Source organism: Heterodontus francisci, chromosome 42 (assembly GCF_036365525.1).
Source record: "Heterodontus francisci isolate sHetFra1 chromosome 42, sHetFra1.hap1, whole genome shotgun sequence".
Lineage (NCBI taxonomy): Eukaryota > Metazoa > Chordata > Chondrichthyes > Heterodontiformes > Heterodontidae > Heterodontus > Heterodontus francisci.
The window spans coordinates 21,736,802-21,759,708 of NC_090412.1; the positions used below are offsets into that span (position 1 = coordinate 21,736,802).

A 22,907-nucleotide genomic window follows, 5' to 3' on the forward strand; every position below is an offset into this window, starting at 1 on the left:
CACATAGAACAAATCAGATCATTAGAGCGTCCACTGTCAATGACACGTTCATCAGTTAAAATATGTGTATAAAATTAAGAAACTATCGAATAAAAATGTTATTGGAATTCATCATTTTAATTTTTGAAAATATTGTGTGGCTGTTGAGATTTTACAAAGAGGTGACTCCAGAGTTTAGAACATTAGAACATTACAGCGCAGTACAGGCCCTTCGGCCCTCGATGTTGCGCCGACCTGTGAAACCATCTGACCTACACTATTCCATTTTCATCCATATGTCTATCCAATGACCACTTAAATGCCCTTAAAGTTGGCGAGTCTACTACTGTTGCAGGCAGGGCGTTCCACGCCCCTACTACTCTCTGAGTAAAGAAACTACCTCTGACATCTGTCCTATATCTATCACCCCTCAACTTAAAGCTATGTCCCCTCGTGTTTGCCATCACCATCCGAGGAAAAAGACTCTCACTATCCACCCTATCTAACCCTCTGATTATCTTATATGTCTCTATTAAGTCACCTCTCCTCCTCCTTCTCTCCAACGAAAACAACCTCAAGCCCCTCAGCCTTTCCTCGTAAGACCTTCCCTCCATACCAGGCAACATCCTAGTAAATCTCCTCTGCACCCTTTCCAAAGTTAGGTACCTTTGTTTGGTTGGGCACTTAACTACAATTTTATTTTAGTATTTCTTGTTTGTACTGTAACCATCCATTTTGGGCAGCACCTGAAATGGCTGTAGTGTTAGACCCTGCGCAGTGTTTTCACTCGGAACAGGAAAAACTTGCTCCCTGATTGCCGTACTGTAGTTTTGTGCCTCTGTTGTTTATCTTCCGTTCTACTTATCTCTCCACACCTGAAAAATTATTTGGACTTCATTGTTAGTCAGGTACTGAATGCCTCCCCGTGATTCATCCTGTTTAATCATTATCTAGTATTTTATTTTAAGTTGTCTTTTCGAAGGGTTTTGTCAGAGTTCATAGGATTTTTTTCCTCCCACTGATTCTGTGTGCAGTCTTGGCGCTGACACTGCATTTCTGGAGCATAATTCGTTAACTTCCTTGGTTCAGACATGAGTCAATTTGATGGCATTGCTCTGATGAGTTCTCCTGTGACCAGTCTTTCTTCAATGTCGATTGCATTTAAAAGCACATACCGCTGCCAGGCCTTTCCAGCAACAAGCACACACCAGTAGTGCTTGCTACTATAACTTGCAATTCAAGACTCTCTAGAAAGACTCATCATAAACAGTTGAAATGCTCCAGCGATCCTGATGGAAATGATGAAATAGCTTGATTCTCCTGCACTAACAGTTAGAGTGGGAGTACCTTCAAAGTAGGGGAAGCACTCCAGTGCTGGGTCCGGTGGTGGATTTGTTATGTTACTGGACATAATCCGGAGAGTTTGAGTCCAAATCCCACTATTGCAGTTTGAGACTTTGAATTCAGTTTTAAAGAACAGTCATCAGTCAAAGTGACTGCAAAGCTGTTAGATTGTGGGTAAACCTAACTAGTTCACAGACATCCTTTTAAGGAAGGAATCTTGCTGTCTTACCTGGTTTGACCTATTTGTGACTCCAGTCCCACACTATTGTGGTGCACTGTTAACTGTCCTCTGTGGTGGCCTAGCAACTAAGGACGGGAAATAAATGTCAGCCTTGCTAGTAACGCCCACAATCCAAGAATGTGGGCGGTGGGGGAAAACTAGATGGAGAATTGAGTGCAGCTCACCCAAACCAATCAAAGAATGCTTAGTTCCATTCCACATCAGTTCAGAAGGCTTAGCAATAAACACGAACTGCTCCAGCTTGTGCTAAAAATCGTTCACGCTAGCAACATCGGAACGTAGGAGTAGAGTTGGCCATTCAGCCCATCGAGCCTGCCCCGCCATTCACTACGATCATGGCTGATCACCCACTTCAATATTTTTTTCCCGCACTATCTTCATTTCCCGTTATGTATTTGTGTTTAGAAATCTGTCAATCTCTGCTTTAAACATACTCAATGACTGAGCTTCCACAGCCCTCTGGGATAGAGAATTCCAAAGATTCACAACCCTCTGAGTAAAGAAATTTCTCCTCATCTCTGCCCTAAATGGCTTCCCCCTTATTTTGAAATTGTGTCCCTTGGTTCTAGACTTTCCAACCAGGGGAAACATCTTAACTGTGTCTACCCTGTCTATCCCTTTAACTATTTGGTAGGTTTCAATGAGATCGCCTTTCATTCTTGAGAATACAGGCCCAGTGTCCCCAGTCTCTCTACATAGGTCAGTCCTGCCATCCTGGGAACAAGTCTGGAGAACCTTTGTTGCACTCGCTCTATGGCAATAACATCCTTCCTAAGGTAAGGGGACCAAAACTGCAGACAGTACTCCAACTTCAGTACAGCCCTTAGGGCACAGGGGAGTCTATTCCTCCAGTAAAAGAGATTCGACTGGTGCTTCAATCAGAGTGTAATCTGGCAAAGATCTGTACATTTGGGAGTTTGTTGGTTGGAGTTGGGAAGCCTGGCAAAAATTGAAACCTGGAGGTGATGAAGGTAGAGGCAGAGGTGACCAATATTAAGTCAGAAGACCCTCTCATTGTGGGACTTGAAGCTTTGGCTTAGTTGAGGTCAAACACTATTAAGAGTCAGGAAAAAAGACAAGCGAAAAGCTTGCACTTATATAGTGCCTTTCACAAACTCAGGACACACAATAGAACCATAGAAAAATTACAACACAGAAGGAGGTCATTCAGCCCATCATGTCCGTGCTAGCTGAAAAAACTAGCCGCCCAATCTAATCCCACCTTCCAGCTCCTAGTCTATAGCCTTGCAGGTTACAGCACTTCAGGTGCATGTCCAAGTACCTTTTTAAAGAATTGAGGGTTTCTGCCTCCACCACCATTCCTGGCAGTGAATTTCAGACACCCACCACCCTAGGGTGAAAAAGTTTTTCCTCTTGTCCTCTCTAATCCTTCTACCAATCACCTTAAATCTGTGCTCCCTGGTAATTGAGCTCTCAGCTAGGGAAAACAGGTCCTTCCTGCCCACTCTATGTAGGCCTCTCACTTTACATCCATTGCAATACTGAAGGATATATTATCTGTAACGTGAGAACTGTGGCAGTCAATTTTACACAGCAGGGTCCTACAAGGAGAAATGAGATCATGACCAGATTTTTAGTGATGTTGTTTGAGGGATAAATATTGATCAGCACACCGGGGAGATAGAATTAGGAACAAGCATGAAAAGAGCTGACAGGGATTGAACAGGATATCCTTGGTGTTGCAAATGTCAAGCTGAGCTCCAAGAGCCCAGTCTTAAGTACTCATGATGCACATAAAATGCTGGTTAAATGGTTTACGTAAATGCTGGACAAATTGTGCCTAATAGTACACTGAAGATGTGTTTCATTAGTGCTTGGTACTGAAGGCAGCATTGATTTCCTTGCATTGTTGGCTTGTACACAGCAGTTAATTATGATGCTTCTTCCGGACAGCTTACAAACTTCTTTATGGTTTTTGACAAGTTCTACTTTGCTAATTCAGATTTCTATCATAAATTTTATTCCAGATCACTTTGTCTTTAAAGGTATGAAAGAGATTTTAGGTCACTTTTTCCCAGGTACAATCCTTCTCCCCCAGTTTAATGTCTGACTTTTTCTCTCCTGTACCTTGATTCGACCACACTACAATGACTTGTATTCAGAAAGCGCCTTTAACATAGTAAAACGTCCCAAGGCATGTTATAAACCAAAATTTGGCACTGAGCCACATAAGGGGATATTAGGACAGATGCTTGGTCAAAGGGGTAGATTTTAAGGCGGTCTTAAAGGAGAAAAAGATTGAACAGGTTGGAGATTTTTTTCTTCAGAAAAGAGGAGATTGAGAAGTGACTGAATAGAGGTCTTTAAAATTAGGAAGGGGTTTAATTGGTTAGACATAGAAATGATGTTTCACTTGTTGAGTCCAGAATTAGGGGCCATAAATATAAGATAGTCATTATAAATCCCGTAAAGAATTAAGGAGAAACTTTCCTACCCAGAGATTGGTTGCTATCAAATTTTGTTTGATTTTCCTCCCGTAAACGCCTTGAGGCATTTTACTACATTTAAAGGTGCTATATGAAAGCAAGTTGTTGCTGTAAGTGCAACTTACTACCACATGGAGCACTTGAGGATGCCATTGATGCCTTTAAGGGGGAACTACATAAGTACATAAAGGAGAAAAGAACAGAAGGTTATGCTGATAGAGTGAGAGGCAGTACGGCAATAGGAGGCTAGTCTGGAGCATAAACACAAGTATAGACCAGTTGGGCTGAATGGCCTATTTCTGTATTGTAAATCCTATGTTAAAAATCCAAGTATTCTGTGGGTGAGAGATGCAGAGTGAATGTGACTTCACTTATGGGTGCAAGGGAGAGTAAGAGATATTACAGTCTGCAACTCACCCAGGTATCCATTATTTTATGTGCATTTGTCTTATTTTCCTTTAGAGTTCTTGCCGCAGGTCCTAGGTTACAGTGTATTCCCCCCCACTTCATTGCAGGTATTATTTACAACAAACACTGAATGATACAGTAGGGAAGAAGATTGTCATGGATTTCCTGGGTTTTAACTGGAACTGGATTAATAAGCAACAGACAAAGCGGAACTGGGGACAGCTCACGTCCAACCTGCTGCTTGTAGGAATGGAAGGTCAGTAGTTACTCCTTCTAGGGCATTCATAGTTGTGCTCTTGCCCTTTCACTTTTTTTAAAATCTTCAATCCGTTCCATTGCAATTTCAGTTGCCGGAAGAGAAGTTCTATTAACCGTAAAAAAAAGTAATTTATCAGTTTATAAGTGGTGAGGTATTAATATTTCTATATTTTCCATTCATAGCGAAGTGAAATTCCCACATTAGCTAATGTCAGTGAAAAAGTACTTGAGTATGAGGTCTTCAGAATTGAGAGAGGTTTCGATCATGTTCAGTAGGGAGAAGCTATTTCCACCAGTCAGTGAGTTGGTAACTAGAATTAAGGTCATCGGCGAGAATGAAGGGAGAGGTTAGAATTTATTGAGGGATTTTAGGACATGGAATGCCCTATGAGAAAGTGATGAAATCTATGAAAGCTTTTAACTGGGAAGTGAATAAATATTTGGAGAAGAAAAATTTAAATGGATTTGGAGTTAGGGTAAGGGATTCGGTGGATAGCTCCTTCAGAGAGCTGGTATAGGTCCGATGGGCTGAATGGCGGCCTCCTGTACTGTAAAATTCTATGCTTCTATATGGCCGCAACAGTAGAGTACAAGCAGAGGAACTCGGGTGCAAACTATACAATCATCTGGTCAGACCACATTTTTCAGTATTGTGTTATCCCTGATTACCTGAGACACACAGGAGACATTCAAGCACTGCAGGGAAGAGGTGACTGCAGTTACTTTGTCGCGGTGCATTGGAAAATAATAAATGATGTGGAAAAGATAAATCCAGCAAATTGCATCAAACTAAGTTGTGAGAATAGTATAAAGGTTACACAGTTAAACAGGTAAAAGACAAATGTACAAATAATAGTCGGAAGTTTTTCACACTGTGTGAACAACCCATGGAATGGACTTCTGGGCAGAGGAGTGGAGATGAAAACCCTCAGACTATTTAAGCATCAATTGGATGCCGCAACAGGTCAACTGAGGGCTCTTCCTGTCTAGTTAAATTTAAGTTGGGCTGACCTTAGAATGTTCTTGCTTGCCTCATGATCTTTGAAGGGAAAGGAAACTTTTATCCCTTTACATCATCCGAAGAAGCTATGGCAATCTAACAAATATCCATTGCCAATCAGTCTACTCCTGATAGATCAGTTGTTTACTTTTATTTCAAATGAGATTTTTAATGCAAAGGATTAGAACTTAAATGTACTTTCTGGTGAAATGGCTGCAATTTCGAATGCCTGTTTAAATTGCTACTCCATTGCATTGTTTATCTGTTCCTTTTTCCAGGAAATGTCACACCAGCACACTATGATGAACAGCAGAACTTTTTTGCACAAATTAAGGGTTACAAACGTTGTATTCTCTTCCCACCTGATCAGTTTGATTGTCTATATCCATATCCAGTCCATCACCCTTGTGACAGGCAGAGCCAGGTAAGGCATCCTTGAATCAATCATCCTATTTGCTGTAATCACCTGAAGGTAGCCCGTTGAGGTAGGGTTAATTTTCCAAAGTAAGCTGTTCTCATCTACATGCTGCCCCTCAGCAACATATTCCGAAAACACTGCGTCAGTTTACCCATGTACGCTGAGGAAACCCAGTTCTATCTCACCATCACCTCTCTCGGCCCCTCAGCTGTCTAAATTGTCAGACTATTTGTCTGAAATCCAGTACTGGATGTGCAGAAATTTCCTGCAACTCAATATTGGACATACCAAAGCCATTGTTTTTGGATCCCGCAACAAACTGCATTGCTGAGCCACCACTCCATCTCTCTACCTGGCAGCAGTCTGAGACTGAACCAGACTGTTGGCATCCTTGATGTCATATTTGACCCTGAGATGAGCTTCCGACCACATATCTGCACTATCAATAAAACTGCCTAATTCCACCTCCATAACAACGCCCGACTCCTCCCTGTCTGAGCTCATCTTCTGAAGCCCTCATTCATGCCTTTGTTATTTTCTAACCTTGATTCCTCCAACACACTTGGAAGTGACATGCTATAGACAGAGCTAAGCGATCCCACGACCAATGGATCAGATCAAAGCTCTGCAGTCTTGCCACATCCAGTTGTGAATCGTGGTGGACAATTAAACAACTAACCAGAAGAGAAGGCTCTGTGAACATCCCCATCCTCAATGATGGCAGTGCCCAGCACGTCGATGCAAAAGACAACCTGATGCATTTGCAATCTCTTCAGCCAGAGGTGCCAAGTGGATGATCCACCTCAGCCTCCTCCTGAGGTCCCCACCATCATAGATGCCAGTCTTCATAAAATTCGATTCACCCCATCTGATATCAAAAAATAGCTGAAGGTACTGGATACAGCATAGGCTTTGGGCACCGACAACATCCCAGCTGTAGCACTGAAGACTTGTGCTCCAGAACTAGCTGCTCCCCTAGCCAAGCTGTTCCAGTACAGTTACAACACTAACATCTACCTGACAATGTGGAAAATTACCCAGGTATGTCCTGTCCACTAAAAGCAGGACAAAACCAATCTGACCAATTACCGCTCCATCAATCTACTCCCAATCATCAGTAAAGTGATGGAGGTGTTGTCGATAGTGCTATCAAGCAGCACTTACTCAGCAACAACCTGTTTACAGATGCTCAGTTTGGGTTCTGCCTGGGCCACTCAGCTCCTGACCTCATTACAGCCTTGGTCCAAACATGGGCAAAAGAACTGAATTCCGGTGGCAAGTTGAGAGTGACTGCCCTTGATATCAAGGCAGCATTTGACTGACTGTTGCATCAAGGAGCCCTAGCAAAATTGAAGTCAATGGGAATCGGGGAAAAATCTCCACTGGTTGGAGTCATACTGAGCACAAAAGAAGATGCTCTGCGCTCCTCCAATTTTGGCCTCTTGAGCATCTGCCATTATAATCATTTCAATGTTGACAACCTTGTCTTAAGCTGCCAAGGCCCTAAACTCTGGAATTCCCTCCCTACATCTCACTGCCTCTTTTCTTCTCTTTCCTCCATTAAGACAATCCTTAAAAGCTACCTCTTTGGCCAAACGTTTGATCACTTGCCCTAATATCTCTTTGTGGCTCGGTGTCGAACTTTGTTTGGTAACACTCTTGTGAAGCTGCTTGGAATGTTTTATTAGGTTAAAGGCACTATATAAATACAAGTTGTTAGGAAAAGGACTGCCTGAACTCCTTGCGCATGGCAACGAGGGCATGGGTACCTGAAGTATTTTGTTCTATTTCTTTCAAAAGGATGTTTGTTTTCACCTGGTCTCCCTGCATCTCACACTAGATGCATTCGAGAAGGCAGATAACCTACTTCCAGGCTATGGCCAGTGCTGATCTAATCTGATGTGACCTGTCCATGCATGGTATCAGCTATGGAAATTGTAACCCTCCCCCTGTGCCTCCACTCAGTGTTTTCCCACAGTAGCAGTGGTGAGATGGAAAGCTCAGCTGACCTAACACTTAACGCCACTTTTTGGGATTAACTTCTCATGGAAAGGTCAAAGCGATCTGACTTCACTTCAGAGTTTAGGGAGTCTTGATCCTTTCCTTGGTCAGCAGAAGCACGGAACACTTTCATTTAGTGCTAATTTGAGCTCATCTTCAGGATGTGAATAGTAGGGGAACATAAATAGTACAGTGATACTCACATGATACCCAACTTGATCAGAATTCCCATGTTCTGTAAGGTTGGGTGAGTTATTGATGCAGGAAAGGCTGCTTTCCTGCAAACTTTTGACAGAAGGTTATAAAATGACATAAACACAAGTAATCTCGGTTATCTTTTGTATATACATTCATGGGTGTTTGTACTTTTTACTCTTGAGTTCTGGGACAGCAGGAGGAAATAAAAACATAAAGGGAAATAGTCATGAATTAAAGTGAGAAAGCTAGGAAACGAGAGGAAAAGAAAGAGCAGACTGATAAGTGACAAGAAAGAATAACTGTGAATATTGCAAAAATCTGATCACCTCAAAATGTTTCCAGACTTTACTGAGTCTTTTTTATTCTTAAGCATTGCTGGCAAGGCCAGCATTTATTGCCCATCCCCAATTGCCGTTGAGAAGGTAGTTGTGAGCCACCTTCTTGAACTACTGCGGTCCATGTGGTGTAGGTACACTCGCAGTGCAAGTAGCAGTTTGATGCAACAGAGTGGCTTGCTGTGCCATTTCAGAGGGCATTTATGAGTCAGCCACATTGCTGTGAATCTGGAGTCATGATAGGCCAGAACGGGTAAGAATGGCAGATTTCCTCCCCTGAAGGACATTAGTGAACCAGATGGGTTTTTAGAACAATCTGTAGTTTCATTATCATTATAGAGACTAGCATTTTATTCCAGATTTGTGAATTGAAGTTAAATTCCCTCCGCTACTGTGGTGGGGTTTGAACTCGTCGCCCAAGCATTAGTCTGGGCCTCTGGATTATTAGTCCAGTAACATTACCACTATGCTATGCTAGGACACCAAAAAAAGTTTTTTTTAAAGACTGTTTTGTATGGGCGAGATCAACCAACGCGTGGTGTGAAACTCAAATGTGTTGCTTGCCTCTGATTGACGGTAAATAACTGTATCTGTGCAGGTGAAGCCCTCTTTGGGGTAATGTGATTTTTTTTTAACTCTTTGTGATTAAAATGTTTTTTCTCTTTTGTTGTCTGTCTAGGTGGATTTTGAAAATCCAGATTATGAAAGATTTCCTAATTTTAGGAATGTTGTAGGATATGAAACAGTGGTTGGGCCTGGAGATGTTTTGTACATCCCTATGTACTGGTAGGTAAAACATCAAATGTAATATCCATAGTTATGAACTATTGCATCAATGTTTGGTTTAAAAGCGCATTTTAATCCCTTTCCCAGTAGGGACCTATCATATGAATGAAAGGAATTCGACATGGGAAGGCAGATTAAATTATTGGGAAGAAAAGTGGTACACAAGTAGGGATATATTTTCATCTATCACGTACATAAGTACATATTCTCAGAAATAACGTGTAATATGCCATTTTCTCTATACAATGGGGTACCTGTATTTAATATGAAGACTTTACATTTTCCTTATTCACTATAGTGTGGGTTGGCATAATGAGGAGTAACCTATCCTGGAGTAACATTTGGAGCAATAGAATAATGTACTTTTCATTCTGTAGCTGGGCACAGAGGCAGCATTTCTGTGGTAAAATATTCCTTGTGCTGTCAGGGTACTTGTATGATATGAGGTAACACTGTCATAATACAATTTGGTTCTTACTCTGCACTGATCTACAGCGATAGCATTATCAAAAGTAAAGGAGTGAAATGTTCCTTATTCTGGAGCAGGATTGCCTCCGGTACCATCCTGTTATTGAGAAACTGCTTGAATTGCAGAAGGTGTGTCACGGCTCATTATCTGAAGCAATACTGATCTGCATGTACAGTGTCAGATATATAGGAACAGGAATGGGGCAATCAGTTGATGAAGCCCGCTCTGCCATTTTGTCTTACAGCAGCCCTCAGTTGCTTCACAAAATACTCTCCACTTGAAAGAATATTAGAATCAAGCAGTCTTGCAGTACATTGCAGCACAGGAGGCGTTCATTCGGCTCACCTTGCTTGTGCTGGCTCTTTGAAAGAGCAATCCAATTAATTCCATTCCACCTTGGGAGAAAGAACCTGCATTTATGTTACGCATCCTCAGGATATCCCAAAGTCAGTGATTAACTTTGGAAGATCAGTTGCATTTGTTAGGTAGGCAATATGGTAACCAATGTGTGCATGGCCAGGTTCCATGTACAGAAATGAGGTAAATAGTTCATCTGTTTTGATGATGTTGCTTAAGGGATGAACATTGACGAAGACACCAAGAGAAACACTGTCCATTTGTTCAAATGATGCCGTAAGATCTCTGAACGGGTGGGACATCGGATTAAAGTCTCGCTTGAAAGATGACACTCCAGGCAGTGCAGCATTCCTTCAATACTGCACTGATGCAGTACATTGCATTTAGATCATGTTCTGCAATCCTGCAGTGGCTCTGATCCCCAATCTTCTAACTCTGAAGCTATCACTGAGTTAGACTGAAAGTCCTGGATTAAAGCATGACTCAGCTTTCTGCTAATTGCATTTGTTCTGCTGCTTTAATTTTCCTTTCTACTTCTGGGATATCGCTAGAATTTCAGTAATGCATGTGAAATTTTCTTTCTACGTCACTTGAACTCCTAAGAAACACCTGTAAGATTTAATAAGGTAGGGGTGTTTTATGCCCCCTTCTAAGGTGGGAACAGACTTAGCAGTACAAAGCTTGTTATGAATTGACTTTGAGATAAAGGTAAGGACAAGCTTATTAAGTTTTGAGATAAACCATAGTCACAAACTCAGGCAATGATTAACAGTCTAACACAGATATTACCTATATTAGAGACTGGACGGCAGAGCGCACGACTCTTTCTCTTGCAGCTTTTGGTCTTCCAGTTTTTGGGTCGGTCTCTTGTCTCTTGTTCGAAAATTCTCTGCCATACAGTATTAAAAACAAGACTTTTATCCTGGCAACTTTCCAATTAACCCTCCCTTCTCCCAATCAGTGATTAGTCTTGTACTAAAGGATGCCTTTCTTAACCAACCAAGGATCATTTTGTTAATAAAAGCAAAATACTTCAGATGCTAGAAATCTGAAATAAAAACAAGAAATGCTGAAAATACTCAGCAGGTCTGGCAGCATCTGTGGACGGAGAGGCAGAGATAACGTTGCAGGTCAGTGACCCTTCATCAGATGGTTGCTAACCTTTCAGATTTGCGCAAGTAGTACCACTTTGTGTTGACTACTTTATCTCGATGCTTTTACATTTCGAGGTTCCTTATTTCATTACGAGACAAATCTACACAGAAGCTGTTTTCATTGTCTGCTGTCAAGGTCTCACCCTTTTACTGCAAGTAACCATTTTAAAACTTGACATAATCTCCCAGAATCCCTCTACCTTGACATCTTGTCTATACTGTGCCCTATTTCCTAAGTTTTCTCATTTTACCATACTACGAAGAAGGGTTCTAATAACTCTAAATTTTAGTTTATAATAAGTCAATTGCATCCAGAATGATTTATTTAAAATTGTAGTTTCTCTCAAATTTGCATCATGCTTACATTGGCAATGAGGTACAGTCTAACCCACACATCTATTCCAGACAGGTTTTTTGGCAGGCACCACAAGAGGAGAGTAAATTCCTCCCAGCATTGCAGTATAAGCAATGGGACACCCCCCACAGCTTGTTGAGTTTAGTGAAACTCCAACACTTCTGCATGTCAGTCAAGATAACGAATCAGACTTAGTCTGGAGTCCAGCTGTGACCAAGTTACTACTCGGCAACTGTACTTGCAGGAATAGAATGCAGGAACACTTGCCAAACACAAATAACACTGTTCGACACATCAAGATGAGCAGGCAGCTAATAACAATGATTGTACAATTTTAACAGTGTTCTCCTGCTGGTAGTCTGTAACTCTGTTCTACATCAGTGCCTCCATAGTAATTATTTAAATTAATTACAGGTGGCATCATATTGAGTCATTGCTTAATGGAGGAATCACTATTACTGTCAACTTCTGGTACAAGGTAAGTGTAGTAAGAGACCAATTAGTGTTATTACGTTCAGCTGTTTCAGCAAGTCCTTGAATGTGTTATTGCCACCCCCCCCCCTCCCCAAATCCTTGCTCATCTTTCCCAAAACTCCATGTTTGAATCCCTCCAATCAGGTTTCTGTTCCTGCCACAGTACTGAAGCAGCTCTGATCAAAGTCACAAATGACATCCTATGTGACTGTGACAAGGTAAACTTTACCTCCTCACCTTCTTGACCTGTCTTCCCCACCCCCTGTCATCCCACTGGATGGGACTGCTCTCACCTGTTTCAACTCTAATCCATCCATTTGTAGCCTGAGTCTCCCTTGCAGTGCTTCTCTTCCTGCTCCTGCACCATTACTTTTGGTGTTTCCACACCCCCCACCCCCCACTGACCCCGGCCAGGATCTCTCCTTGACCCCCTTCTATTTCTTATCTACATGCTGCCCCTCAACGGCATCATTTGAAAGCACAGAGTTATTTTACACATGTATGCTGACGGCACCCAGATCTACCTCGCCACCATCTCTCACGACACCTCCAGTGTTGGGAAATTATCAGGCTGCTTATCCAACATCCAGTACTGGATAAGTAGAAATTTCCTCCAATTAAATATTGGGAAGACCGAAGCCGTTGTTTTCTGTCCCGGCTCCAAACTCCGTTCCCTAACTACTGACTCCATTCCTCTCCCTGGCAAGAGTCTGAAACTAAACCAGTTTGTTTGCAACCTCGGTGTCACATTTGACCCCGAGATGCGCTTCTGACCTCATATTTGTGCCATCACTAAGACCACCTATTTCCACCTCCGTAACATTGCCCGGCTTCGCCCCATCTCAGCTCATCCTTTGTTGAAACCTTTTGTTACCTCTGGACTTGAATATTCCAATGCACACCTGGCTTGTCTCCCACATTCTACTCTCTGTAAAGTTGAGGTCCTCCAATACTCTGCTGCTCGTGTCTTAACTCAAACCAAGTCCTGTTCCGTTCACCTACCGGCTCGTCCTCACTGATCTTACATTGGCTCCTGGTCAAGCAACGTCTTGATTTTGAAATTATTATCCTTGTTTTCAAATCCCTCCCTACCTCTGAAATCTCCTGCAGCCCAACAAACCTCCGAGATATCTGCTTATCTAATTTTAGCCTCTTGAGCATCCCGATTTTAATCGCTCCACTATTGGTGGTTGCACCATTGCTGCCTAGGTCCTAACCTCTGGAATCTCCTCCCTACACCTCTCCGCCTTGCCACCTTGCTTTCCTTCTTTAAGACACTCCTTAAAACCTACCTCTTTGACCAAGCTTTTGGTCATCTGACCTAATATCTCCTATTGTGGCTGGGTGTCATACTTTGTTTTATAATGCTCCTGTGAAGTCTGTTGGGAAGTTTATGATAAAGGTGCGATATAAATATAAGTTGTTTAAACAAAAATTACCAATTTTTACTGGTGTTTATCATCTAAAGGTTTTTTATATGTTGTTGAAGAGCTGAGTGCAATTAAAACCTCAATTGTCCTACATTTGAAACCAGTAATTTTCAGGTGTGCGTTGGTTGGTGTCAATCATTCTAAAATTCTGTTTGCATAAAGTGTTTTGTCACAACTTAATGGATCACAGAAATGGTTTCTTTTCAGACAGGAGATGAGGAATGGATAGATTCTACTAACATGTGCCTGTTTAATCCACACAAATGCAGTGTACATGTAACATTTGAACTTCAAAGGACTTTGGATGTTGCACAGACATGTGTTGAATAGATTTTCAAACAGCAGTGCAATGGAGCAAAGTTGCTATTAATGTTCCTGTTTATTTTAAGGGTGCGCCAACTCCAAAGAGGATTGAGTACCCATTGAAATCCCATCAGAAGGTTGCAATTATGAGGAATATAGAAAAAATGCTGGGAGAGGCTCTTGGGGAGCCACAGGAGGTAAACCAGATTACAAATATCAGCTACTCCATGTATATTCTTCACAGCTCAATCCAAAATAACAGCAGGCATCATTAAACACACTTAATGTAAAGTGCTCATCACAACCAAGCAGACCAACCTGAGTTGTCATAAGTAACTCTTCAGTAGTGAAATTCTGCTTTAAGAGAAAACAGACACTTTTTATTAATTCACAGGATGTGGGCGTCACTGGCAAGGCCACCATTTATTGCTAATCTCTAATTGCCCTTGAGACAGTGGTGGTAAGCCACTACCTTGAATATAACTGAGTGGCTTGCTGGGCCATTTCAGAGGGCAGTTAAGAGTCAACCACATTGCTGTGGGCCTGGAGTTACATGTAGACCAGACCAGGTAAGGACAGTAGATTTCCTTCCCTACAAGACATTAGTGAACTAGGTGTGTTTTTCTGACTGTCCAGTGGTTTCAGGGCCGCCATTACTAATACTAGCTTTTTGATTCCAGATTTATTTAATGAATTGAATTAAAATTCCCCAGTTGTCATGTGGGATTTGAACTCTGGATTATTAGTCCACCCCTCTGGATTGCTTCAGTTTATATTAATATAGTGCTTTTAACGTAATTAAACATCCCAAGGCACTTTACAAGAGCATTATAAAACAAAATATGACACTGAACCACATGAGATATTAGGTCAAGTGATCAAAAGCTTGGTCAAAGAGGTAGGTTTTAAGGAGCGTCTTAAAGGGGGAAAGTGAGGTGAAGGGAGGGTATTCCAGAGCTTAGGGCCGAGGCAACTGAATGCACAACCACCAATGGTGGAGCGATTAAAATTCAAGATGCTCAAAAGGCCCAAATTAGAAGAGTGCAGATATCTCTGAGGATTGTGGGGCTGTTGGAGATTACAGAGATAGGGACGGGCGAGACCGTGGAGGGATTTGAAAACAAGGATGAGAATTTTAAAATTAAGACATTGCCTGACTGGGAGCCAGTGAGGTCAGCGAGCACAGGGGGATGAGTGAATGGGACTTGGCTTGAGTTAGGACACGGGCAGCAGAGTTTTGGATGACCTCAACTTTACAGAGACCAGCCAGAACTGCATTGGAATAAAGTTTAACGGTAACAAATACATGAATGAGGGTTTCAGCAGTTGATGAGCTGAGACAGGGCAAAGTTGGGTGATGTTACAGAGGTGGAAATAGGTGGTCTTAGTGATCACACAAATATGTTGTTGGAAGCTCGCCTGGGGTCAAATATGATTCCAAGATTGTGAACAGACAGTTTAGTCTCAGACTGCTTCCAGGGAGAGGGATGGAGTCTGTGACTGGGATACGGAGTTTAGAGCAGGGACTGAAACTAACAGTTTTAGTCTTCCCAATATTTAATTGGATGAAATTTCTGCTCATCCAGTACTGGATGTCAGATAAGCAGTCTGATAATTTAGCAACAGTGGAGGAGTTGAGAGAGGTGGTCATGAAGTAAAGCTGGGTGTGGTCAGCCTACATGTGAAAATGCTGTGCTCTTGGATGATGTCGCCGAGAGCTTGCACGGAGATGAGAAACAAAAATGGACCAAGGATAGATCCTTGGGAGAACGCCAGAGGTAACGGTGCGGGAGCAGGAAGAGAAGCCATTGCAAGTGATACTCTGGCTATGGTTAGATAGATAAGAATGGAATCAGGTGACAGCAGTCCCACCCAGCTGGAGAGGCATTAGAGGACGATGGTGTGGTCAACCATGTCAAAGGCTGCAGACAGGTCGAGAAGGGCCAGGAGGGAAAGTTTACCTTTGGCACAGTCATATAGAATGTCATTTGTGACTTGGATAAGAGCTGTTTTGGTAGATGGCAGAGGCGGAAAGCTGATTGGAGGGATTCAAACATGGAGTTCCAGGAAAGAAGGATTACTAGTCCAGTTATGTAGTAATGATGTTACTGTACCCTACATCCTAAACCCCTGCCTCTTGTATTTCACCACTCCTGAGTGAGTCTGTTAGTACACCAAAAGACAGTCACATACGGCATAAGCAGCTGTTGGATCATTTAATTTAGTCCAAAGAAAAAGGATTGTGTATTTATGTTGCATCTTCCATGTCTTCAGGATATCCGAAAAGGCCTTAAGGTGCAGTCACTATTATTGTGCAGTCAAATGTGTTTCAATTTGAACATAGCTAGAACCCACAAGAAGATGATGAGATAATTCGCCAGTATTCATTGAGGGATGAATGTTGGCATGGGCACCAGGGGATCTCAAGAAGCTATGACTTTTTGTGTACACAAACGGACAGACAAGGGTCTCTGCTCAAAACCTTATCCAAAGGATGACACCTACAACCATGCAGCCATCCCTCAGTACTGCACTGAGATTTCACCCTTGAGAGACCTGGAGTGGGGCTTGAGCCCATAATGCAGAGATCATAGTGGCGTCTCTGAACCAAGTCTGTTGCTCAATTCTTTTAACCAGCGCCCTGTCTTGTATTTTCCTCATTATTCCTTTCTTCTACAGCAGGCTTTTGAATCCCAGACTTGACATCACATAATTGCTGCTTTCTGATTTACTTTGTCTTGTCTTTTACTATTTTCAACCCTGATGGTGTCATGCACTGTGGCCATTAGCCATTCACTGAGGCTTCTCAACACAGAAACAGCTGCGGTAACTTTCATCCACCCAGTGAAACAAAAAAGAACAAGCGTGTTTACCTAAAATGGATGCAGAGTGACAGCTTCTGAATAATATCATTTGTATAAATGGACAGACAGGGTCTCGATTTAACATCTCACCTGCGACAGTGCATCACTCCCTCAGTACTGCATTAAAGTGTCAGACTCAATTTGTTCTCAAGTCCTGGAGTGGGGTTTGAACCTATGATCTTCTGACTTGGGTGAGAGTGCTACTAACTGAGCTAAAGTGACACTTAGACAAGTATACATCGATAATACAGAAATTTATTGCAGAACAATAAGTCTGCCTCCCCAGTACTGACATGATCATAAGGATTAGAAAACAAACCATCAGCAACACGGAATGCATAACTTGTGAAGTAATTGTGTGCGGGTGTGTGTATACTTGCACGTTATATAATCGTTCTGCGATAATCCACAGGTTACTGTTTGCTTGGGCAGCATCTTAAAGCTAATTATTTATTTCCTTCCTATCTAGGTTGGGCCATTATTAAACATGATGATTAAAGGCCGATATGATTAATTCTCATCCTGTGGACTGTTCAACGACACTTTCCCGGAGTAAATGGCGCCGGACTGAGGATACTGTACATGAGTATTATACATGCCTGTACTTAATGAAAACACAGGAACTCTTCCTCTTGTTCACAGTCGACGGCCATTGATCATTGAAATGAATTTTTATATCCACCATCTGCGTGCCTGTCAGACAGAAGATTCTGACAACCAAAGTCTGATATCAACTGGTTGGCACATTGCCCTGGAAAATATTATAGCACTGAGTGTGTATGTAGACCACTTTCCACCAATTTATACAGTTTTAAGTTTCTTCTCGAAACTCAAAAAAAATGTGCGCTTTGTGCCGATGCTGTTAGGAGTGGCAGTATTGGGCTGAATGTTGTTGGTTTCCTTGCGTGGCACTTAAACGTGAGAGGTTAACACTAGATACCTCCACGGTTGGGTTTAAAAATTGGCAACTTTCAATTTTCATAGCTTATAATTTGTGATGAATTCCTGTGACTTACACTCGTGTCTTCGAATACTTGGCTTGAAATATCAACAGGGGGCAGTAGCACACAGACAGCACCAAATAAAATGCTGCTGTCGACTTGGGGGAAGCATCTTTCACAAATGCTTTTGCTCTTTGTCAGGGAGAAAGTCAGATATTCTATGTGCTGCACATTATCCCCAAAGAAATGCTTATGGTGCAGGGCAGAGTCCTAGTCCATGTTCCAGTGATGTAATGTCACAATGTTGATTATCGTTCTGGTGCCCAAACTAATCATTATGTATTTTGAGGGGAGAATGACACCATTTTAGGAATTTCTGTTTGCACTTATATAATTTCATTTTTGGAGCACTCCGACCTATTTTTATGTCTGTCTTTATATATCTCTCACTTAGTCTCCCCCTCTCGGTCTCTGTCTCCTGTCTGATTCCCAGACATGCATCTTCCATTTCAAACAGAGACAGTGGGTAAAACCTGACAATAGCCTTAATCTTTACAGTGCTATTTTTTGCTGATGGTTGGAGTTTAAATTTCACATTTTTCACCACAGTGTCTGCTTCAAATAAAGAAGCAATCTGGCTGTAAACTGAATGAAACCATCTAAATATTAGGTAGCCTGACTGGTTTACTTCCAAACTGAACTACCTTAAAATAAAATAAAAAGCAAAATACCGTAGATGCTGGAAATCGGCTGAAAACACTGGAAACATTCTGCAGGTCAGAGAGCATCTGTGAAGAGAACCAGCCAGACATTTCAGATGTACCAGAAGCATCTCATCTGTTCAGTTTTATTTTAGTGTGAGGTAAACCTCTTCCCTTCCCACCTAAACATCTTTAACTAGGGGTAATCCACTTCACGTTACATCCAAATGACCTTAATTTCAAGTAAGCAATTTCACGTTCCACCCCAACTACTGTAATTTAAGGTAACACACTTCACGTTGCACCAAGCTGCCTTCATTCAGGTCATCATATCACTTCCTGCTCACTCTATCCTGACAGGTTCTTCTGTCTATTAGAGGAAAGCCACATTCTTAGCTACAAAGTCTGCAACCTAATCACTTTTTGCTCCTTTACCGCCTGCATGTTTCCTGCCTCACTAAGGAAGGATGGGGTGCTGGAGGCTTTGTTTCTTAATGACCAATGATGGAGAGTACATTGATATTGGAATAAAAATATTAAGGTCCCCTTCTCCAACACTCCGCCTCCTCCAAGTTAAACATTCTCACAGGCTGAATGCTACCTCTTTGGAAGACAGAGTACGGAGTGTGGAATTCCTTCTTTAGATGGTACAGTAGGAGGGAGACTAAGAGCATTACTGTTGTGTTTTTTTCAGGCTTGCATGGTTAGAAACCAAACCCAGATCATTGTACAGCCTGGCGCGCTAAATTTGTGCCATGTAGTTAATATTTAAAGTTCATGCCATAACTGGCTATATGGAATATGACTTGTCCAGTACAGATTTGTAACCAGGGTATATTGAAGTAAGGAGTGAATGTAGCTAAGGCCATTGATCCACTGATTTTAAATGTTAAGTTTAAAAGTGTTTTTAACTTGTTTTTTTATAGATTGGCGGCTTGATCTGACCCAGTCACCACACTCTGATGGAAGAGAAAGAGTATACCCCCCACCCCACCCCACCCCAACTCTCCCGTTCCTCAATGTGCCACTGCTGAGTATCAGCTATTGGAGTAGGGTGACTATTTTGACACCTCCTCTCATTCTGTGTGTGATCTACAAGGATGATACCAGAACTATGAAGTTATACCTATCAAGAAAGGCTGAACAGGCTGGGATTTTTCTCTGGAAAAGATAGAGATGACCTGATAGAGATATTAAAAATTATGAAGAAATTTGATAAGGTAGATGTAGTGAAGATACTTCTACTTGTGGGGAAGACCAAAACTAGGGGCCATAAATATGAGAGTCAGGAATGAATCCAATAGGGAATTCAGCAGAAAGTTCTGTACCCAGAGTGGTGAGAATGTAGAACTTGAGACCACGTGAGGTCATTGAGGCTTAAATGGAAGCTAGATAAATATATTAGAGAAAGAAATAGAAGGATATGCTGATAGGGTGGGTGGAAGCTCTTGTGCAGCATAAACAATGACATCGGCCAGTTGGTCTGAAAGGCCTGATTCTGTGCTGTAAATCCTATGATCAGGAACGCACCAAGCAAGCAAGTGGAGCCCTCCCTTGAGACATTGCTGACTCATGATGGGCAACACTGAGGGCTTCTCCTTGATCAGATCATGTCAGGATTTATTTTTATTTAGAGATACAGCACTGAAACAGGTACTTCGGCCCACTGAGTGCTGACCACCAACCACCCATTTATACTAATCCTACACTAATCTCATATTCCTCCCACTTCCCCACCTTCCCTATATTCCCCTACCACCTATACTAGGGGCAATTTACAATTGTCAATTTACCTATCAACCTGCAAGTCTGGCTGTGGGAGGAAACCGGAGCACCCAGCGAAAACCGACGCAGTCACAGGGAGAACTTGCAAACTCCGCACAGGCAGTACCCAGAATTGAACCCGGGTCGCTGGAGCTGTGAGGCTGCGGTGCTAACCTCTGTGCCGCTCCCACCTCTCCTGTTTTGTCCCATGCCAGATTAGCCATTGAGAGACATAGACACTGTTGGTAGAATCATTTTGTTGGCTGAACATTTCTGTCATTGGACATCCCTTGGAAGCACACAATGAAAAGGCTTTTCTTTTAAGCTAATAAGTGGAATTACACAGTGCAGTATCTTTTCTGACTCTCTCTGAGAATTTCCATCCCTTCTCATCAGAAACAAACTGTTTTTTACTTTAATTGCCCCACACCAGCAAATTAATGTTGGCACCTACTTGTGCTTGACGCCTTGAGAAAGAGGATTCAGTGCCGGCAGAGAGAGCATGTGCGAGAAAATATCTCAAACTGTCACACAATGCAAATATCTTGATGCTGAAGCAGGTGTCAGCTGTGGATAGTTAGCCTTTCAAAGCTTTTAAATTGAAACCTTTTTATGTTTTCTCTGGGTGAAATTTGACGGTCCCTGATTTCACTCATGGCTGTTGATTTTAGTTAGTTTTTTACCCTACAAGTGAAAGACGTGGGTCTGCATTTTGACCTTGATTTTTAATGTAATTTTATGATTCTCCATTGTGAACAATTTTTTTTTTTAACAATATGGACTAAGGAATAAACCTGAAAGTGAGATAAGAGCACAGAAGGAACAGTTTATCAAAAAATAATTTATTTTCAGAAGTGTGACTGCAATATGATGGCCTCTAACTTCAGGCGATATCTGGTGTACTCCATATTGATCATTAAAGTACATGAAGAGATTCTCCCAGTGACATACCCTTTGCTGTTAGACTCTGAAACACCCCACAGGAGATGACCCTCACTGGTGTGCCCACTAGACAGCGTTAGAGAGTTGCTCCCCTTGTAATTTTTGTCCCTTTGTGAAAAGTATGGTGCGAGATTTCTGGACTAGCACAGGCGATTGGAAAGTCGAAATATATACACCATCCCATTTATCACTCGCCCTCTCTGGAATTGATTTTTACTGGAGAAAGTGGTAGATGTGCAAGCACTAGTATTTTTCGACCCTGTTCAATAACTTGCATTGATTTTAAAACAGTGTATTGGAAGGGTTTTTAAAAACTGATTTGTTTTATTTCCTTCTTCCTGTGCCCCCGCCCCCCATATGAATAACACAGGTTTAACGATGGTAATTATCCTGATATATGTATCTGACATGTATAATTTAAATCCCTGTACAAAATGTTCCATTGCAATTTTTTAAAAACCTGCTGTTTTGCTGTAATTCTGTTGTTGATACGTGTGTAAATTGTCCAAAATACAAAAAATAGAAAATCAGTACTGGCTGTTGTTGTGTTTGGATGAATGTTAAAATCCTCTGGTATAATGCTGAGCCATACTGATCGGTTTGAACTCCAGCCCATGCTGAGTTAGTCAGCTGTCCTCAGCCAGGACAGGAGGTGTTTTCAGTGGCCCAGGTCAAATAGGGCATTCTAATTTGTGCAGTTCCACTTTCCGATTTGTCTTGTAGTTTTGAAAAGAAATTACTTCAATTTCAAATGGCGGGTGAAGCCAATGGATGGCAAGGCCAGAGTTTGAAACCTCTATTTACAAGTAAAGGGTTTCTAAAAAAAAAAATGCATATGGCAGAGGAGTGAGAGCCTGGAAGGAATGGCTACAGTGAGAGAGATGGACCAACAGGTCACAGCAACTTGGCTGAACTTGAGCTGAAAAATGCAAGTCATCAAATTTAAACAAATTCAAAACAATTTTATTTTAAAGTCTATGCAAAAATAAAAATACATCTTCAGCACTGACATATCCGAAGGGGCAAAGGCAGCACGTCTCAAGTCTTTGAGGGTCGAGGCTTGAAAGTGCAGTAAATAAATAAACAATGTCATGTGATTTCTGTAATTCTGCAGGAAATAGGAGCAGGCCATTCAGCCCTTCGAGCTTGCTCCGCCATTCATCTAGATCTTCCACCTCAACACCATTTTCCTGCACTATGCCCATGTCCCTTGATATCTTTAATGCCTAGAAATCTATCGATCTCTGTCTTGAACGTACTCACTGATTGAGCTTCCACAGTCCTCTGGAGTAGAGAATTCCATAGATTGACCACACTCTGAAGAAATTCCTCCTCATCTCAGTCCTAAATGACCTACCCCATATTCTGAGATTGTCCCCTGGTTCTAGACACCACCCCCACCCCTAAATCCAAGTTGACTGCCCAATCCTACCATTATTTTCTAAGTATCCAGTCATTCTTTATAATAGATTTGAGCTACCTTCCAATTTTCAGGAACCATTCCAGAATCTATAGAATTTCAGAAGATGATCAATACATCCACTATCTCTGCAGCTGCTCTTTCAACGCTCTGGGGTGTAGATCTTCAGATCCAGGAGATTTATCAACTTTCAGTACTACTTTTTAACTAATGCTAATTTCTTTCAGTTCCTCATTCTTACTAGTGCCTTGGTTCCTTATTATTTCTTTAGTAATTAGTAATGGTGGAGGTGAGGTTGGAAGTAGTGAGAGTCATGAG

The 22,907-nt window shown here is 41.8% G+C and overlaps 1 protein-coding gene across 3 annotated transcripts in view; it reads left to right on the top strand.

The window, feature by feature from the left end:
• hif1an (hypoxia inducible factor 1 subunit alpha inhibitor) overlaps window positions 1-21,692 on the top strand; it is a 58,755-nt gene extending 37,063 nt beyond the window's left edge. Inside the window, exons 3-9 of one of the 3 annotated variants that reach the window (XR_010970935.1) lie at window positions 4,527-4,675; window positions 5,956-6,101; window positions 9,309-9,415; window positions 12,165-12,228; window positions 14,044-14,154; window positions 17,291-17,598; window positions 19,390-21,692. Coding sequence is in view for 2 of the 3 variants with exons in the window: in XM_068020746.1 (XP_067876847.1) it covers window positions 4,527-4,675; window positions 5,956-6,101; window positions 9,309-9,415; window positions 12,165-12,228; window positions 14,044-14,154; window positions 17,291-17,335 (622 nt within the window). In the remaining variant the exon portion in view is untranslated. Of the gene's footprint in view, window positions 1-4,526; window positions 4,676-5,955; window positions 6,102-9,308; window positions 9,416-12,164; window positions 12,229-14,043; window positions 14,155-17,290 lie in introns of all 3 variants that reach the window. The other 2 variants (XM_068020746.1, XM_068020747.1) reach the window with 2 other exon arrangements.
• The last annotated feature ends 1,215 nt before the right edge of the window (window positions 21,693-22,907 follow it).